General features: G+C 47.6%; 1 protein-coding gene and 1 long non-coding RNA gene across 3 annotated transcripts in view; both read right to left on the reverse strand.

The window, feature by feature from the left end:
* Window positions 1-13,977, reverse strand: part of SPG7 (SPG7 matrix AAA peptidase subunit, paraplegin) — a 50,397-nt gene extending 36,420 nt beyond the window's left edge. The window contains exons 1-4 of one of the 2 annotated variants that reach the window (XM_066244053.1): window positions 13,760-13,977; window positions 9,854-9,956; window positions 7,487-7,576; window positions 1,078-1,319 (exon numbers count right to left, since the gene is read on the reverse strand). In XM_066244053.1, coding sequence (XP_066100150.1) covers window positions 1,078-1,319; window positions 7,487-7,576; window positions 9,854-9,956; window positions 13,760-13,942 — 618 coding nt within the window. In that variant the 5' untranslated portion in view covers window positions 13,943-13,977. Of the gene's footprint in view, window positions 1-1,077; window positions 1,320-7,486; window positions 7,577-9,853; window positions 9,957-13,673 lie in introns of both variants that reach the window. The other variant, XM_066244052.1, reaches the window with a different exon arrangement.
* LOC136313549 (uncharacterized) overlaps window positions 1-16,017 on the reverse strand; it is a 101,055-nt gene that overhangs the window by 37,024 nt on the left and 48,014 nt on the right. The gene's annotated exons all lie outside the window — the stretch shown is intronic.

Consider the following 16,017-nt stretch of genomic DNA (forward strand, 5'->3'; position numbering starts at 1 on the left):
CCTTGCAGTCTTTAGGCCACCCCCTCACAGTGCTGTTAGTTTCCTGTCCCAACCCCACCCACCAAGAGATTTCTGCTTGGCAACCCCTAGTCGCCTCACCTCAGCTGCATCTAACAAAGCTATCCTGTCTGCTGACCTCAGGCCAGCACCACACCATTTGCCCAGACCGACTAGCAAAACTTCAGGACTACAGCCTAACCAGGCAGTGGCACAGTGGACAGAGCATCGGACTGGGATGCAGAGGACCCAGGTTTGAGACCCTGAGGTCGCCAGCTTGAGTGCGGGCTCATCTGGTTTGAGTGAAAGCTCACCAGCTTGGACCCAAGGTTGCTGGCTCGAGCAAGGGGTTACTCGGCCCGCGGTCAAGGCACATTTGAGAAAGCAATCAATGAACAACTAAGGTTTTGCAACGAAAAACTGACAATTGATGCTTCTCATCTCTCTCCATTCCTGTCTGTCTGTCCTTGTCTATCTCTCTCTCAGACTCTCTCTCTGTCCCTATAAAAAAAATTAAAAAAAACTTCAGGACTACAGCTGGCTCCTCTCTCCTTAGTCGTTAGTATGAGGGAGTCAGCACTGGGGCCACTGTGTCACTACTCCCATCTCTTCCTCTTGGTGTGCAGGCATCACGGCAGCTATGGACCCCGCTAGCTTTTGTCTGGAACAACAGTGCTTCTTCCTGTTTCAAGCTTCATCTTAGTGGGCCACCCTTCAAAACCTTCAACGAATTCTACTTTTAATCAAGATACTCACATCTGGCCCTGGCCAGTTAGCTCAGATGGTTAGAGCGTCACCTCAAAACACCAAGGTTGCGTGTTCAATCCCCGATCAGAGCACATACGGAAAGTGACCAATAAATGCACAACTAAGTGGAACAACAAATGAATGTTTCCGTTTCTTTTCCTCTGTCTCTAAAATCAATTAATTTAAAAAAAGAAAAGATATTCACATCTTTTAAGAAAACCTAAGCTATAACAACCAAAAAAATGGGAATGGGCAGGGACTGAGTGAAAAGGGGGATAAGGGTACACATACATCTCAAGGTCTTTCCAAGCTCATGCCCTTGTCATCACTCACAGGCCGCCCGAAGACCACAGCTCCAGGGTGCAGGTACACTTCCACCACATCGCTCTCGGGCACCACCTGGACCCGCTGCACCTCACCCTTGGCCAGCATCTCGTTGACAAAGTCATTCCAGGAAATGTTGCCCCCGCTGGTGCTGAGCGCATTCAGCAGACTCATGACAACGGCAATGACGAACAAGGTGCGCAGCCGTTCGCGGTACATCTGGTCCTCCCTCTCCTTGCGCCTCCTCTCCTCTGTGAGCAGGAACCAGAGGAGTGTTAGATGCAGGCTGCAGGCCAAGCCCACCCTCTATGCCTTACATCCTTTTGTCAGGAAAGCTCAACACTAAGATGGTAGTGTCTCATCTCCCTTAAGAGCCTATATTTTGGTGCCATGGCCTGTAGCACAGTGGATAGATGGATAGAGCCTTGTCCCAGAGTGCCAAGGTCACCAGCTCAATCCAAGGGCACAGGTTTGAGCCCTGGTCAGGGCATATATGAGAAGCAATCAATGGCTGCACAACTAGTGGAACAGTAAGATGATGCTTCTCTCTCTTTCTCCGCCACCCCCTCTTTCACTCTCTGTCACTTTCTCAAATCAATGAAAAAATTAAAAAAGAAAAAAAAAAAAGCTTCCCAATACCACCACACAGTACAGCTACACAGTAAACACCTTCATAATAAATTCAGGTATTCCAAGTTTGATTAGACAATAAACATCATTAAAAAATATCTGTGATACACATGAACTTTTTTTTTTAGGTGAGAGGAGGGAAGATAGATCCCATATGCACCTCAACCGAGAGCAACCTCGTCAAAGACTGATGCTCCAGCCTGAGCAGGCTGTGGTTCAGTGGATAGAGCATCGGACTGGGATGTGGGGGACCCAGGTTCGAGACCCCAAGGTCGCCAGCTTGAGCACGGGCTCATTTGGTTTGAGCAAAGCTCACCAGCTTGGACTCAAGGTCGCTGGTTGGAGCAAGGGGTTACTCTGTCTTCTGTAGCCTCACAGTCAAGGCACGTATGAGAAAGCAATCAATGAACAACTAAAGTGTCACAACGAAAAACTAATGATTGATGCTTCTCATCTCTCTCCATTCCTGTCTGTCTGTTCCCATCTATCCCTCTCTCTGACTCTCTCTCTGCCTCTGTAAAAAAAAAAAAAAAAAAGATTGATGGTCCAGTACTGTGCTAATTTTTAGCACCTGAGGCTGACACGCTCTGACAGAGCTATCCTGAATGCCCGGGGCCACACTCGAACCACTGGCTGCAGGAAGGGAAGGAGAGAAGGGGGGGAGAAAAAGAGGGGGTAGGGAAGCGGAGGGGACAGAAGCAGAGGGTCATTTCTTCTGTGTCCCCTGACTAGAAATTGAATCTGGGACGCCCTAATGCCAGGCTGACGCTCTGTCCACTAAGCCACCAGCCAGGGCCTGAGTAAGTTATTTTATTTATTTATTTTTATAAATGTTTATTTTATTGATTTCAGAGAAAGGGGGGGAGAGAGAGAGAGAGAGAGAGAGAGAGAGGGAGGGAGGGAGGGAGAGAGAGACAGGAACATCAATCTGTTCCTACATGTGCCCCCACTAGGAACTGGACTGGCAAAATCCATGCTTCAGGATGACGCTCCAACCAACTGAGCCATCCAGCCAGGGCCTGTGTAAGTTATTAATAACAATAAAACAAAAGCTTTTACCACCACCTGCTTTAAGAAATGATACCTTCCTGCCCGAGCAAGTAGTGGTGCAATATATAGAGCGTTAACCTGGGATGCTGAGGATCCAGGTTTGAAACCCCAAGGTTGCTGGCTTGAGCGTGGGCTCACCAGCTATAATCCCCCAGCCAAGGCACATATGAGAAGTAATCAATGAACAACTAAAATGATGCAACTATGATTTTATGCCTCTCATCTCTTTCCCTCCCTGTCTGTCTCTTATACTCTCTCTCTTTCTAAAAAAGAGAAAAAGAAAGAAAGGAAGGAAGGAAGGAAGGAAGGAAGGAAGGAAGGAAGGAAGGAAGGAAGGAAGGAAGGAAGGAAGGAAGACTCTGACCAGGCGATGGTGCAGTGGACAGTGTTGGACTGGGATGCAGAGGATCCAGGTTCAAAACCCCGAGGTCGCCAGCTTGAGCGCGGGCTTGCCAGATTGAGCATGAGGTCCCGGCTTGAGCATGTGATCACAGAAATGAATCCATGGTCGCTGGCTTGAAGCCCAAGGTCGCTGGCTTGAGCCCAAGGATGCTGGTTTGAATAAAGGGTCACTTGCTCTGCTGTAGCCCCCTCAGTCAAGGCATATATGAGAAATAAATCAATGAACAACTAAGGAGACAAAGGAGCTGCAACAAAGAATTGATGCTTCTCATCTCTCTTCCTTCCTGTCTGTTCCGATCTGTCCCTCTCTCTGTCTCTTTCAAAAAAAAAAGAAACATTACCTTCCCATCCCCTCTGAAGAACCATGTGCCCTCCCCAACCATTCTTTTGAAATTGTTATTTATCTTAATGAGTAACATTGAAATAAATTGTATGTAATTCATCACAATAACATTTGAAGATAGTACTTTTTTTTAAGTGAGAGAAGGGGAGATAGTGAGGCAGACTTCCTGCATGCATCTGGACTGGGATCCACTCGGCATCCCCCACCTGGGGCCGATATTCAAATCAATTGAGCTATTTTTAGTATCCAGGCTGATGCTCGAACCAACTGAGACACTGGAAGTGAGAAGGGAAGAGAGAGAGAAGGGGGATAGAGCAGGGAGAGAAGCAGATGGTTGCTTCTCTTGTGTGGACTGACCAGGAATCGAACCCAGGACATCCATATACTGGTTCGACACTCTATCCACTAAGCCAACTGGCTAGGGCTGAAAATAGTACTTTTAAAAAGTGCAAGATACAGCCTGACCTGTGGTGGTGCAGTGGATAAAGCATCGACCTGGAACACTGAGGTTGCCGGTTCGAAACCCAGGGCTTGCCTGGTCAAGGCACATATGGGAGTTGATGCTTCCAGTTCCTCCCTCCCTCTTTCTCTCTCTACTCTCTCTAAAATGAATAAATAAAATCTTTAAAAAGTGCAAGATACAGCCTGACCAGGTGGTAGTGCAGTGGATAGAGCATTGGCCTGGAACACTAAGGACCTAGGTTCGAAACCCCAAGGATGCTGGCTTGAGCGGAGGCTCACCAGATTGAGTGCAGGATCACAGACATGACCCCAACGTCACTAGCATGAGCCCAAGGCTTGAGCAAGGGGTCACTGGCTCAACTGGAGACCCCCAGTTAAGGCACACATGAGAAAGCAATCAGTGAACAACCAGTGTGATGCAACTATGAGTTGATGCTTCTTATCTGTCTTCCTTTTCTCTCTTCCTTCTTGTCCCTGTCTCTCTCTCTCTCAAAAAAAAAAAAGCCCTGGCCCGTTGGCTCAGTGGTAGAGTGTCGGCCTGGCGTGTAGAAGTCCCAGGTTCGATTCCTGGCCAGGGCACACAGGAGAAGCGCCCATCTGCTTCTCCACCCCTCCCCCTCTCCTTCCTCTCTGTCTCTCTCTTCCCCTCCCGCAGCTGAGGCTCCATTGGAGCAAAGATGGCCCAGGCGCTGGGGATGGCTGCTTGGCCTCTGCCCCAGGCGCTGGGGATGGTTGCTTGGCCTCTGCCCCAGGCGCTAGAGTGGCTCTGGTTGCGGCAGAGCGGCGCCCCGGAGGGGCAGAGCATCGCCCCCTGGTGGGCAGAGCCTCGTCCCCTGGTGGGCGTGCTGGGTGGATCCCAGTTGGGCGCATCCGGGAGTCTGTCTGAATGTCTCTCCCCATTTCTACCTTCAGAAAAATACAAAAAAAAAAAAAGTGCAAGATACAGCATTATTCACTGTGGCCAAGACCTGGAAACAACCAAAGTATCTCTTGATAGAGGTCTGGATAAAGAAGATGTGGTACATATACACAATGGAAGACTACCTAGCCATAAGAAATGATGAAATACTGTAATTTGCGACACGGATGGACCTTCAGAATATTATGCTAAGCAAAGTAAGTAAATCAGAAAAAGTTAAAAACTATGTGATTTCACACATAGGTGAGATATAAAACTGACACTCATGGACATAGACAAAGTGAAATGCTTACCAGAGGGAGCAGGGGACGGGAGTAAAGGGGTCCAAAAATACAGTGACGGGCACACAATGCAATGAATAGTTCACATGCTATAGACTAATAGAGATAGATACCTGACACTCATGTGTTCCTATGGACCAATGTCACTCCATTAAATTTAATTTCTAGATTAAAATAATAAAAAATAAAATAAAAATTGCAAGATATATTGTTTACTGTAAAAGAACAATTCTTTCTCAGAGCCATCAGATAAATCCACCCCCCAAATCACATTACTCAGTTATTAATACTAATTAGGATATAGACAGCTTCAAGCTCAGTTCTTGCGGAGGCAGTGGCAATACTAACCATGTGTGTATGGTGTGGGTTCAACCAAGAACTCCTGGCACCTTCCTCCTGCCCCAGAACTCTGAGTTCAGAGTAGATCCAAGATTTACTTTATGTATGTATTTTTTTTTTTAAAAGAGAGAGACAGGAAAGAAGAGAGACAGGAAGGGAGAGAGATAAGCATCAACTCGTAGTTGCGTCACTTTAGTTGTTCATTGATCACTTCTCAAATGTGCCTTGATGGGGGAGCTGTGAGGGGGCCCAAGCTGAGCCAGTGACCCCTTGTTCAAACCAGTGACCTTGGGCCTCAAGCCAGTGACTTTGGAATCATATTGATGATCCTGCACTCAAGCTGGCAACCCTGTGCTCAAGCTGGTGAGCCTGTGCTTAAGTCAGATGAGTCTATCCTCAAGCTGGCGACCTCAGGCCTGACCTGTGTGGTACAGTGGATAAAGTGTCGACCTGGAATACTAAGGTCAACAATTTGAAACCCCAGGCTTGCCTGGTCAAGGCACATATGGGAGTTGATGCTTCCTGCTTCGCCCCCCCCCACCTCTCTCTCTTTCCTCTCTAAAGTGAATAAAGTCTTAAAAAAAAAAAAAAAAAAAGCTGGCCACCTCAGGGTTTTGAAGCTGGAACCTCAGTGTCCCAGGTTGATACTTTTTCCACTGTACCATCACCAGTCAGGTTAAGATTCACTTTTTTGCCCTGGCCGGTTGGCTCAGCGGTAGAGCATCGGCCTAGCGTGCGGAGGACCCGGGTTCGATTCCCGGCCAGGGCACACAGGAGAAACGCCCATTTGTTTCTCCACCCCTCCACCGCGTTTTCCTCTCTGTCTCTTTCTTCCCCTCCCGCAGCCAAGGCTCCATTGGAGCAAAGATGGCCCGGGCGCTGGGGATGGCTCTGTGGCCTCTGCCTCAGGCGCTAGAGTGGCTCTGGTCGCAACATGGCGACGCCCAGGATGGGCAGAGCATCGCCCCCTGGTGGGCAGAGCTTCGCCCCTGGTGGGTGTGCCGGGTGGATCCCGGTCGGGCGCATGCAGGAGTCTGTCTGACTGTCTCTCCCTGTTTCCAGCTTCAGAAAAATGGAAAAAAAGAAAAGAAAAAAAAAGATTCACTTTTTCCATGCAGAGAACAGAAATGCCACCTGCCTTTAGGCATTCTGAAGAGGCAAAAGGACACAGGTGCTGACGTTTATAAAAGGACAGGCAGGAAGTATCCTGCAATTACATTAGAAATTGGCCCTGGTTGATTAGTTCAGTTAGAGCATCGTCCCAAAACAAGGTTGCAGCCTGACCTGCGGTGGCGCAGTGGATAAAGCGTTGACCTAGAAATGCTGAGGTCGCCGGTTCGAAACCCTGGGCTTGCCTGGTCAAGGCACATATGGGAGTTGATGCTTCCAGCTCCTCCCCCCTTCTCTGTCCCTCCCTCTCTCCCTCTCTGTCTCTACTCTCTAAAAATGAATAAATAAAAAATTAAAAAAAAAACAAGGTTGCAGGTTTGATCACTGTTCAGGGCACACATGGGAGGCAACCAATGAATAACTGAGTGAAACAACAAATAAATGCTCCCTCCCTCTCTCTAAAACTCAATCAATAAAAAATTAAGCCCTGGATGGATAGCTCTGTTGATTTGAACATTGCCGATTTGATCCCCAGCCAGGACACATCCAGGAACAGCTCAATGTTCCTGTCTGTCTCTCTTTCCCTGCTTTGCTCAAAAGAGAAAGAAGGGAAGAAAGGAAGAAAGGAAGAAAGGGGAAGAGGCAGGGAGGGAGGGAGGGAGCGAGGGTGGGAGGGAGTAAGTAAAGAAAGGAAGGAAAGAAGGAGGGAAGGAGGGAGGGAGGGAGGGAGGGAAGAATTGGAGACAGGTATGTTCAGGGCGAGGCGAGCACAGGTGCCTGGACTTGCCCTCCTTTTAAGATGCATTTACTATTGCTTAGATTAGAATGTGCATGTGAAGACAACCAAGCTAGACATTATTCCAGAACATCCAACAGACCTACCTTCATCGTCTTCAGGGGTCCTCCCCTTGGACTTATTATGGTCCTTAGTCTTCTGTTTCCTCCTTGAGGTGTTAAAATAGTAAAGGCCACCTATAAAGAATAGAAAAAGTGTTTAATAATTAAGATCTGCAATGACAGGGGAACACCAAGAAGAAAAGTATATTCTCAAATAACCAAATCAAATAAAAAAACATCTAAAACCTATATCCATAAGATTTAGAACTTTGAACTAAAGCATTTCCTTCTATCATTTTTAGTATTTATACATTATAGAATAAACTACTTCAACTTATAAAGGATATTTATAATTTAAATTAGTCAATGTGAGGAAATGAAAATTAGTTATGAACATAATTTTTTTTTAATAGGGACAGAGAGAGAGTCAGAGAGAGGAGTAGACAGGGAAAGACAGGCAGGAACGTAGAGAGATGAGAAGCATCAATCATCAGTTTTTCGTTGCGAGACTTTAGTTATTCATTGATTGCTTTCTCATATGTGCCTTGACCACGGGCGGGTCTTCAGTAGACCAAATAAGCCCTTGCTTGAGCCAGTGACCTTGGGTCCAAGCTGGTGAGCTTTTGCTCAAACCAGATGAGCCCACGCTCAAGCTGGCGACCTCGGGGTCTCGAACCTGGGTCCTCCGCATCCCAGTCCAATGATATATCCACTGTATCACCGCCTGGTCAGGCATGACCATAAATATTTTTTATTTTTTAAGACTTTATTTATTCATTTAGAGAGGAGAAGCTTCACCTGTGGTGACACAGTGGATAAAGCATCGACCTGGAATGTTTTTTTGTTTGTTTGTTTGTTTGTTTGTTTTGTGGCAGAGAGTCAGAGAGAGGGACAGATAGGGTCAGACAGACAGAAAGGGTAAGAGATGAGAAACATCAATTCCTTGTTGTGGCTCCTTAGTTGTTCATTGATTGATTTCTCATATGTGCCTTGACCGGGGGGGGGGGGGGGGGGGGGGGGGGGCTACAGCAGACCAAGTGACCCCTTGCTCAAGCCAGCGACCTTGGGCTCAAGCTGGTGAGCCTTGCTCAAACCAGATGTGCCTGTGCTCAAGCTGGCGACCTCGGGGTCTTGAACCTAGGTCCTCCACATCCCAGTCCGACGCACTATCCACTGCACCACCACCTAGTCAGGCGACCTGGAATGTTAAGGTTACCAGTTCAAAACACCAAGGTTGCTGGATTGAGCACAGGCTCACCAGCTTGAGTGCACAGTCTCTGGCTCCAGCATGGGATCAGAGACATGACTGCATGGTTGCTGGCTTGAACCAAAAGGTCAGCTTGAGCAAGGGACTACTGGCTCGGCTGGAGCCCACCCCCCCTTCAAGGCACATATGAGAAAGCAATCAATGAACAACTAAGGTGCTGCGACTATGAGTTGATGCTTCTCATCTCTCTCCCTTCCTGTCTCTCTCTTATTCACTAAAAAAAAAAAAAAAAAAAAAGAGAGAGATTTGGAAGATTTTACTTTTTCCTTATTGCAACTGGATAAAGGGAAAGTAAAATTACAGATGTCAATCCTTAAGATCCTTTGACTTAAGAGACAGCAGGATATCACATACCACAGAGTTTTAATAAAAGCAATTCTATTGTGAGAGCACAAATTATTTCCAGGCTGTTTTTAGTTACCTTCTGGATATAAAACACTTGAGCCATAAACATTCTTGGAGCTGGCTAGAGACATGACAAAGCTTTTTCAAGCAGCCCAATTATTGCTATACTGTACACCAGATTTTTTTTTTTTTTTTGTATTTTTCTGAAGCTGGAAACGGGGAGAGACAGTCAGACTCCTGCATGCGTGACCGGGATCCACTCGGCACACCCACCAGGGTGCGACGCTCTGCCCACCAGGGGGCGATGCTCTGCCCCTCCGGGGCGTCGCTCTGCCATGACCAGAGCCATCTAGCACCTGGGGCAGAGGCCAAGGAGCCATCCCCAGCGCCTGGGCCATCCTTGCTCCAATGGAGCCTCAGCTGCGGGAGGGGAAGAGAGAGACAGAGAGGAAGGAGAGGGGGAGGGGTGGAGAAGCAGATGGGCGCCTCTCCTGTGTGCCCTGGCTGGGAATCGAACCCGGGACTTCTGCACGCCAGGCCGACGCTCCACCACTGAGCCAACTGGCCAGGGCCACACCAGATATTTTTAAAAAGACTCAAAATGAGGAAAAATGGTCTGTTACAATCCTCCTTTTTATAAACTTTATTTCAGAGCACTGAAGGGCTCATAATAAACAGAAGCCAAAGGTCCTATTAGTGATTTCATTTTTCTGTCAACATCAAACCAGCAACAGTATCGTAATGAATTCACAAATGGCACAGGCTTTGCCTGTCACTTTTGTCTTTCAATAGATACACACCTAAAAGCTTCCAGAGTCTGACTGGATTCTGGACTAGATGCTGTTTCAATAACAATCCATGAATCCTCTCAAAGGTAGGGGTTAGCAGTCGCAGTTGAAAACTCTAGAAAAAAAAGGAATAACACTCAGGATCAGTCATACCAACATCATAGCACACCAAAGCAATGTGGACTAATTCCCTAATGCAAAATCTTTTCTAAAATCTCAAATATTTACTTATTTTTTAATGTTCTATTGCCCTGAAATGTGAAGTAATCATCTGAGCATTATTTCACAGTTTTGATATAATAGCAAAAGAAAAAATATGCAGCAAATCATCGAAAGCAAGTGAACAAGTCAAAAAATGCACGGGGCGGCCCTGGCCGGTTGGCTCAGCAGTGGAGCGTCGGCCTGGCATGCGGGGGACCCGGGTTCGATTCCCGGCCAGGGCACATAGGAGAAGCGCCCATTTGCTTCTCCACCCCCCCTCCTTCCTCTCTGTCTCTCTCTTCCCCTCCCGCAGCCGAGGCTCCATTGGAGCAGGGATGGCTCCTTGGCCTCTGCCCCAGGCGCTGGAGTGTCTCTGGTCCTGAGGGAGGGATGCTCCAGAGGGGCAGAGCATCGCCCCCTGGTGGGCGGAGCTTCGCCCCTGGTGGGCGTGCGGGGTGGATCCCGGTCAGGCGCATGCGGGAGTCTGTCTGGCTGTCTCTCCCTGTTTTCAGCTTCAGAAAAATACAAAAAAAAAATAATAATACAAAAAAAAAATGCATGGGGCATTAGCGATCATTCTGTGCCTCTAAATTTATAACTCTCCTATAGCAATGGTCCCCAATCTTCTTTGGGCCACGGACCGGTTTAATGTCACAAAATATTTTCACAGACCGGCCTTTAGGGTGGGACAGATAAATGTATCACGTGACTGAGATAAGCGTCAAAAGTGAATCTTAAGACGGATGTAACAGAGGGAATCTGGTCATTTAAAAAAAATAAAACATCGTTCAGATTTAAATATAAATAAAACAGAAATAATGTAAGTTATTTATTCTTTCTCTGTGGATCGGTACCAAATGGCCCACGGACCGGTACCAGTCCGCAGCCCGGGGGTTGGGGACCACTGTCCTACAGGACAAAAAGAGCAGAGGGCTCCCAAAGGCCGCAGTGACTGCCAGGAAACTTTGTTCCTGACATCTCCAGACACTTATACCTTGTAGAACATTTCCAGGTACTACAACAGTTTAATATTCTGTATTTCCAAAGTTCTGTTTTGTTTTAGATTTTTTTAATTGATTTTTTTACGGGCGGGGGGAGAGAAAGAAATAGAGATAGAGATAGAAAGAGAGAGACAAAAAGGAGGGAGAAGTGGGAAGCATCAACTTCCATATGTGTCTTAACCAGGCAAGCCCAGGGATTCGAAGCAGAGCAACTTCAGTGTCCCAGGTGGACGCTTTATCCACTGTGCCACCACAGGTCAGGCCCCAAAGTTCTGTTTTCAAGATGAGCATTCTCCCACTTGAATGTGTTTCATGTTTTTAAGGCCAATTTATCTTTTTATTTATTTATTTTATTTTATTTTACAGAGACACAGAGGGATAGATAGGGACAGACAGACAGGAACGGAGAGATGAGAAGCATCAGTCAGTGGTTTTTTGTTGCGCGTTGTGACACCTTAGTTGTTCATTGATTGCCCTCTCATATGTGCCTTGACCGCGGGCCTTCAGCAGACCGAGTAACCCCTTGCTTGAGCCAGCAACCTTGGGCTCAAGCTGGTGAGCCCTGCTCAAACCAGATGAGCCTGCGCTCAAGCTGGCGATCTCGGGGTCTCGAACCTGGGTCCTTCCGCATCCCAGTTTGACGCTCTATCCACTGCACCACCGCCTGGTCAGGCCAATTTATCTTTTTCTGTGTCTGTGTTGGCAATTTCTTCACTTGTTTTACTTGTGCTTATTTTTTTTCCCCTTAACTCATCCCTGCTCTGCTGATGCTATGGAGAAAAGGAACACCTGCTCAATGTTCTTCAATGAGGAGCATATTACATGCAATTTTCTTCAGCAATAGAATGAAAAATTCTAGTCTATACAATTATTGTCCCATTTTTTTCTATTCATTTTTATTTTGTTTATTTATTTTTTCATTTTATTTAGAAAATTAGCCTGACTTGTGGTGGCACAGTGTAATAAGTGTCGACCTGGAACGCTGAAGTTGCCGGTTTGAAACCCTGGGCTTGCCTGGTCAAAGCACATATGGGAGCTGATGCTTCCTGCTTCTCCCACCCTCCTCTCTTCTAAAAAAAGAAAATTGGCCCTGGCCGGTTGGCTCAGTGGTAGAGCATCGGCCTGGCGTGCGGGGGACCCAGGTTTGATTCCCGGCCAGGGCACATAGGAGAAGCGCCCATTTGCTTCTCCACCCCCCCCTCCTTCCTCTCTGTCTCTCTCTTCCCCTCCCGCAGCCAAGGCTCCATTGGAGCAAAGATGGCCCGGGCGCTGGGGATGGCTCCTTGGCCTCTGCCCCAGGCGCTAGAGTGGCTCTGGTCGCGGCAGAGCGTCGCCCCTGGTGGGCGTGCCGGGTGGATCCCGGTCGGGCGCATGCGGGAGTTTGTCTGACTGTCTCTCCGTTTCTAGCTTCAGAAAAATAAAAAAAAAAATAAAATAAAATAAAAAAAGAAAATTAACTTTAACAGGGTGACATTGATCAGTAAGAGTACATAGGTTTCATGTTTGTCCCAGTTAATTAATACTACTGTTCTTAGCTCAGTAGTGACCAGAAGTCATATAAGGGAGGGCCACAGAGTATGGACTGAGCCTAATAAATAAGTAACATCAGTGTTAAATATAGCACACAAAAAATCGTAATTCTTCAAAGTCACCTCGAAAAACTGTAGTTTTGTTTTTTTGAGAGAGAGATGAGAAGCATCAACTTATAGTTGCAGCACCTTAGTTGTTCACTGATTGTTTCTCATATGTGCCTTGACGAGGGAACTCAAGCCAGCAACCTTGGGACCATGTGGATGATCCCATGCTTAAGCCAGTGACTCCTTGCTCAAGCTGGCAAGCCCTCGCTCAAGCCAACCACCTCAGAACTTCAAACTGGGGATCTTAGGATCCCGGGTTGACAGTCTGTCCACTGTGCCACCACCACTGAGGCAGCCCCAAAGGCTGTTGAAACTACTTACTTAGTTTATTACTATTATAGCCATTGGTGGGATAATTTGCTTAGATTTCACAAGTATGCCTGAATTGTCTATTTCAGCCCTTTTCTTTACAGAATAAGAAAGTGGTCAAATTTACCATAACAATGTTCCTTCTCAATAGAACTAAAAGGAAAAAAGGAAGTATAATACTCCTATAGTTGCCCTCAGGTTCAGGAAAGTAGAATAGAATAAACTAGAATAGAATTATATCTAAAATTGGTCCTCAAATTACGTAATAAAATAATAAAATTCGTCCTAAAACGTGAGGACTGACCTCCTAAGAGAGGGATGGGGCAAAAATTAGCCAAAAATGCACCAGGATTTAGATGCTTTCAAGATGAAATGTCAACCTTAGCAGGGCCTGGGACACAGCCTTCATACAGAGAGTGCTTTACGAATTTGTGTCAGTAACATGACGATACACGACAAAAGTAAAATATGGCTACGTGGTATTTTACTCACACAAATCCCTTAGGTGGCCACTGAGGGCTGTGACCAGCTACTGTGTGGAAGGCGCCAAAATTCATCCGGATGGGCTCTGATCTATACAAGACAAGTGTAAAATACTTCTCCGCTAGGAAATGGTAAGACTCTTATTGTTTGCGATTTTAAAATGCAAAAAAGACAAGCAGAAAATACCAACACACTAAGTACCGGCTGGAAACACCGAAACCTGGCCTCTGCGGACGCGCTGCCTCCTCCAGGCCCCGCCGGAGCGGCTTTTACGCGACCTGGGTTACCTGCAGGGCTTGACCTCCAACCCCGGCGACACACATCGGAGTCCTGTGGACGGAGTATGGCCAGCTCCTCCCCGTTCCGGCGTACAGGCCGGGGCCCCAGGCCGAGCAGAGGCCAGATATCCGCCCTGGACCCTGCCCCTGGCATCGGTGGAGGGCACGCAACAGCAGGCACGCGGCCGCCATGTTGGCCCGGAAGCGGCGCCGGGACGGTCAAAGCCTCCTCCAGGCGCCTGCGCAACTGGCTCCTGCAAAGCTCCGTTCCCTGCGCCGGGCTTCCGGGGTCGTGCGTCTAATTGGCGCCGGTAATCCAACTGGGCTTGCGTAGCAGTTTATTGAACTGCGTCCTGGTGTGCAGGGCCTCAGGACCTCGAATACCGCTGCAGCCTGGCGGTCCCGGAGGGAAGGTATTACGATTCGACGCCGGGCCGCTGTTGGGGAAGAATTGGCTGCAGCAGTTCCGCGGTCACCGTGTGGAGGGATCAGACCTAGGGGGACGGACGTGAGCACACTGCGGGGTCGGATCCCGACTGGGCCGGGTCCAGACTGGGCCGCGCCTTGGCGCGAGGAGCGCGGAGAGGGCCCTTCACGCGGACGGGCCGGGGTTAGGAGGAGGTCGCAGAGTAACCCGACTCGGGCACACCTGTCTTACAGATGTTTAATTTTGAGAAGACTAGTTATCTTCTGGAGGCACACTATTTTCTGAAAGTCATTCTCAGCCCTGGTGGTCAGGGTCCACTCGCTGCTCATGGGGAAAGCACAGTCAGGATTCTTTAATCCCCGGGTCAGGCAGTGCACCCTGGGGCGTCCCTCCCTTAGCGGGCTCTTTCCTGATTTTACCCACCCCTTTCCCGGCCCACCTCAGCTCTATGTTTGAATGCTTAGTTCTGCGACTGCAGATTGCTGAGATCTGAAAAGCTTGTTGAGTAGGAAAAACAAAGACTGAAGTGGATGTATTACAGAGGTAGGGTTAGGGTGACCTACTTGTATTTGTGCTTTTTTTGTATTCCCTGTATTCTAAGGACGAATCATACAATAACCATCTTCCTGAGTGCTAATGCCTGGCTCCATCTCAAACACTCATTTAATACAACTTTGAGAAATAAATACTTTTAATATCTACTTTATAGATAAGGAACAAACTCAGAAATTTAAAGTAACTTGTCCAAAGTTGCATCTAAGAAGTGATGGCACCGAATTTCAGAGCTGGACTCACTGGTTTGTGGACCACTCACTATTATGCCTTAAAAAGTTCAAAAGTGGCCCTGGCCGGTTCGCTCAGTGGTAGAGCGTGAGCCTGGCGTGCAGGAGTCCCGGGTTTGATTCCCGGCCAGGGCACACAGGAGAAGGGCCCATCTGCTTCTCCACCCCTCCCCCTCTCCTTCCTCTCTGTCTCTCTCTTCCCCTCTGGAGCCAAGGCTCCATTGGAGCAAAGTTGGCCCCAGGTGCTGAGGATGGTTCTGTGACCTCTGCCTCAGGCACTAGAATGGCTCTGGTTGCAACAGAGCAACGCCCCAGATGGGCAGAGCATCGCCCCTGGTGGGCGTGCTGGGTGGATCCTGGTTGGGCGCTTGCGGGAGTGTGTCTGACTGCCTCCTCGTTTCCAGCTTCAGAAAAATACAAAAAAATTGAAAAAAAAAAGTTCAAAAGTAATATGTATGAGCCTTGGCTAGGTAGCTCAGTTGGTTAGGGCATCGTCCTGAGTTGCCGAGGTTGCGGGTTCCATCCTGGTCAGAGCAGATAAAATAGACAACCAATGAATTTATAAATGGGTGGAACAACAAATCGATGTTTTTCTCTTTCTCTCCTTTCGTATCTCTCTAAAATAAATAAATTTAAAAAATTTTTAAATATCAAAGGAATATGTATGACCAGTATATCCTTCTCCTCCCTCCCCTTGAAAGTAAGAAGGTTTGGGGACTTTTTTTTTTTTTTTTAATGGAATGATTTTTAGAGACATAGAGGAAAGGAAAGGGAAAGAGAAGCCATTTGTTCCACTTGGTTGTGCATTCATTGGTCACTTCTGTATGTGCCCTAAGGATTGAACCCACAACCTCAGTCTTCCTGGGAGGACACTAACTGACTGAGCTAACAAGCCAAGGCCTTGGGGACATTTTTAAAAATTAAGTGCCCTGTTTATCGGTCCTCAGTTCTCTGGCAGCCATGGCTTTTGCAAAGGTTCTTCTTTGTGGTTCGTTGGTGGAGCAAGTAGCCACTAATTCCAGGGCTGTGGCTCATTTCTGCAACTGTACTGCCTTTCC

Source organism: Saccopteryx bilineata, chromosome 9 (genome assembly GCF_036850765.1).
Source record: "Saccopteryx bilineata isolate mSacBil1 chromosome 9, mSacBil1_pri_phased_curated, whole genome shotgun sequence".
Taxonomy (NCBI): Eukaryota; Metazoa; Chordata; class Mammalia; order Chiroptera; family Emballonuridae; genus Saccopteryx; species Saccopteryx bilineata.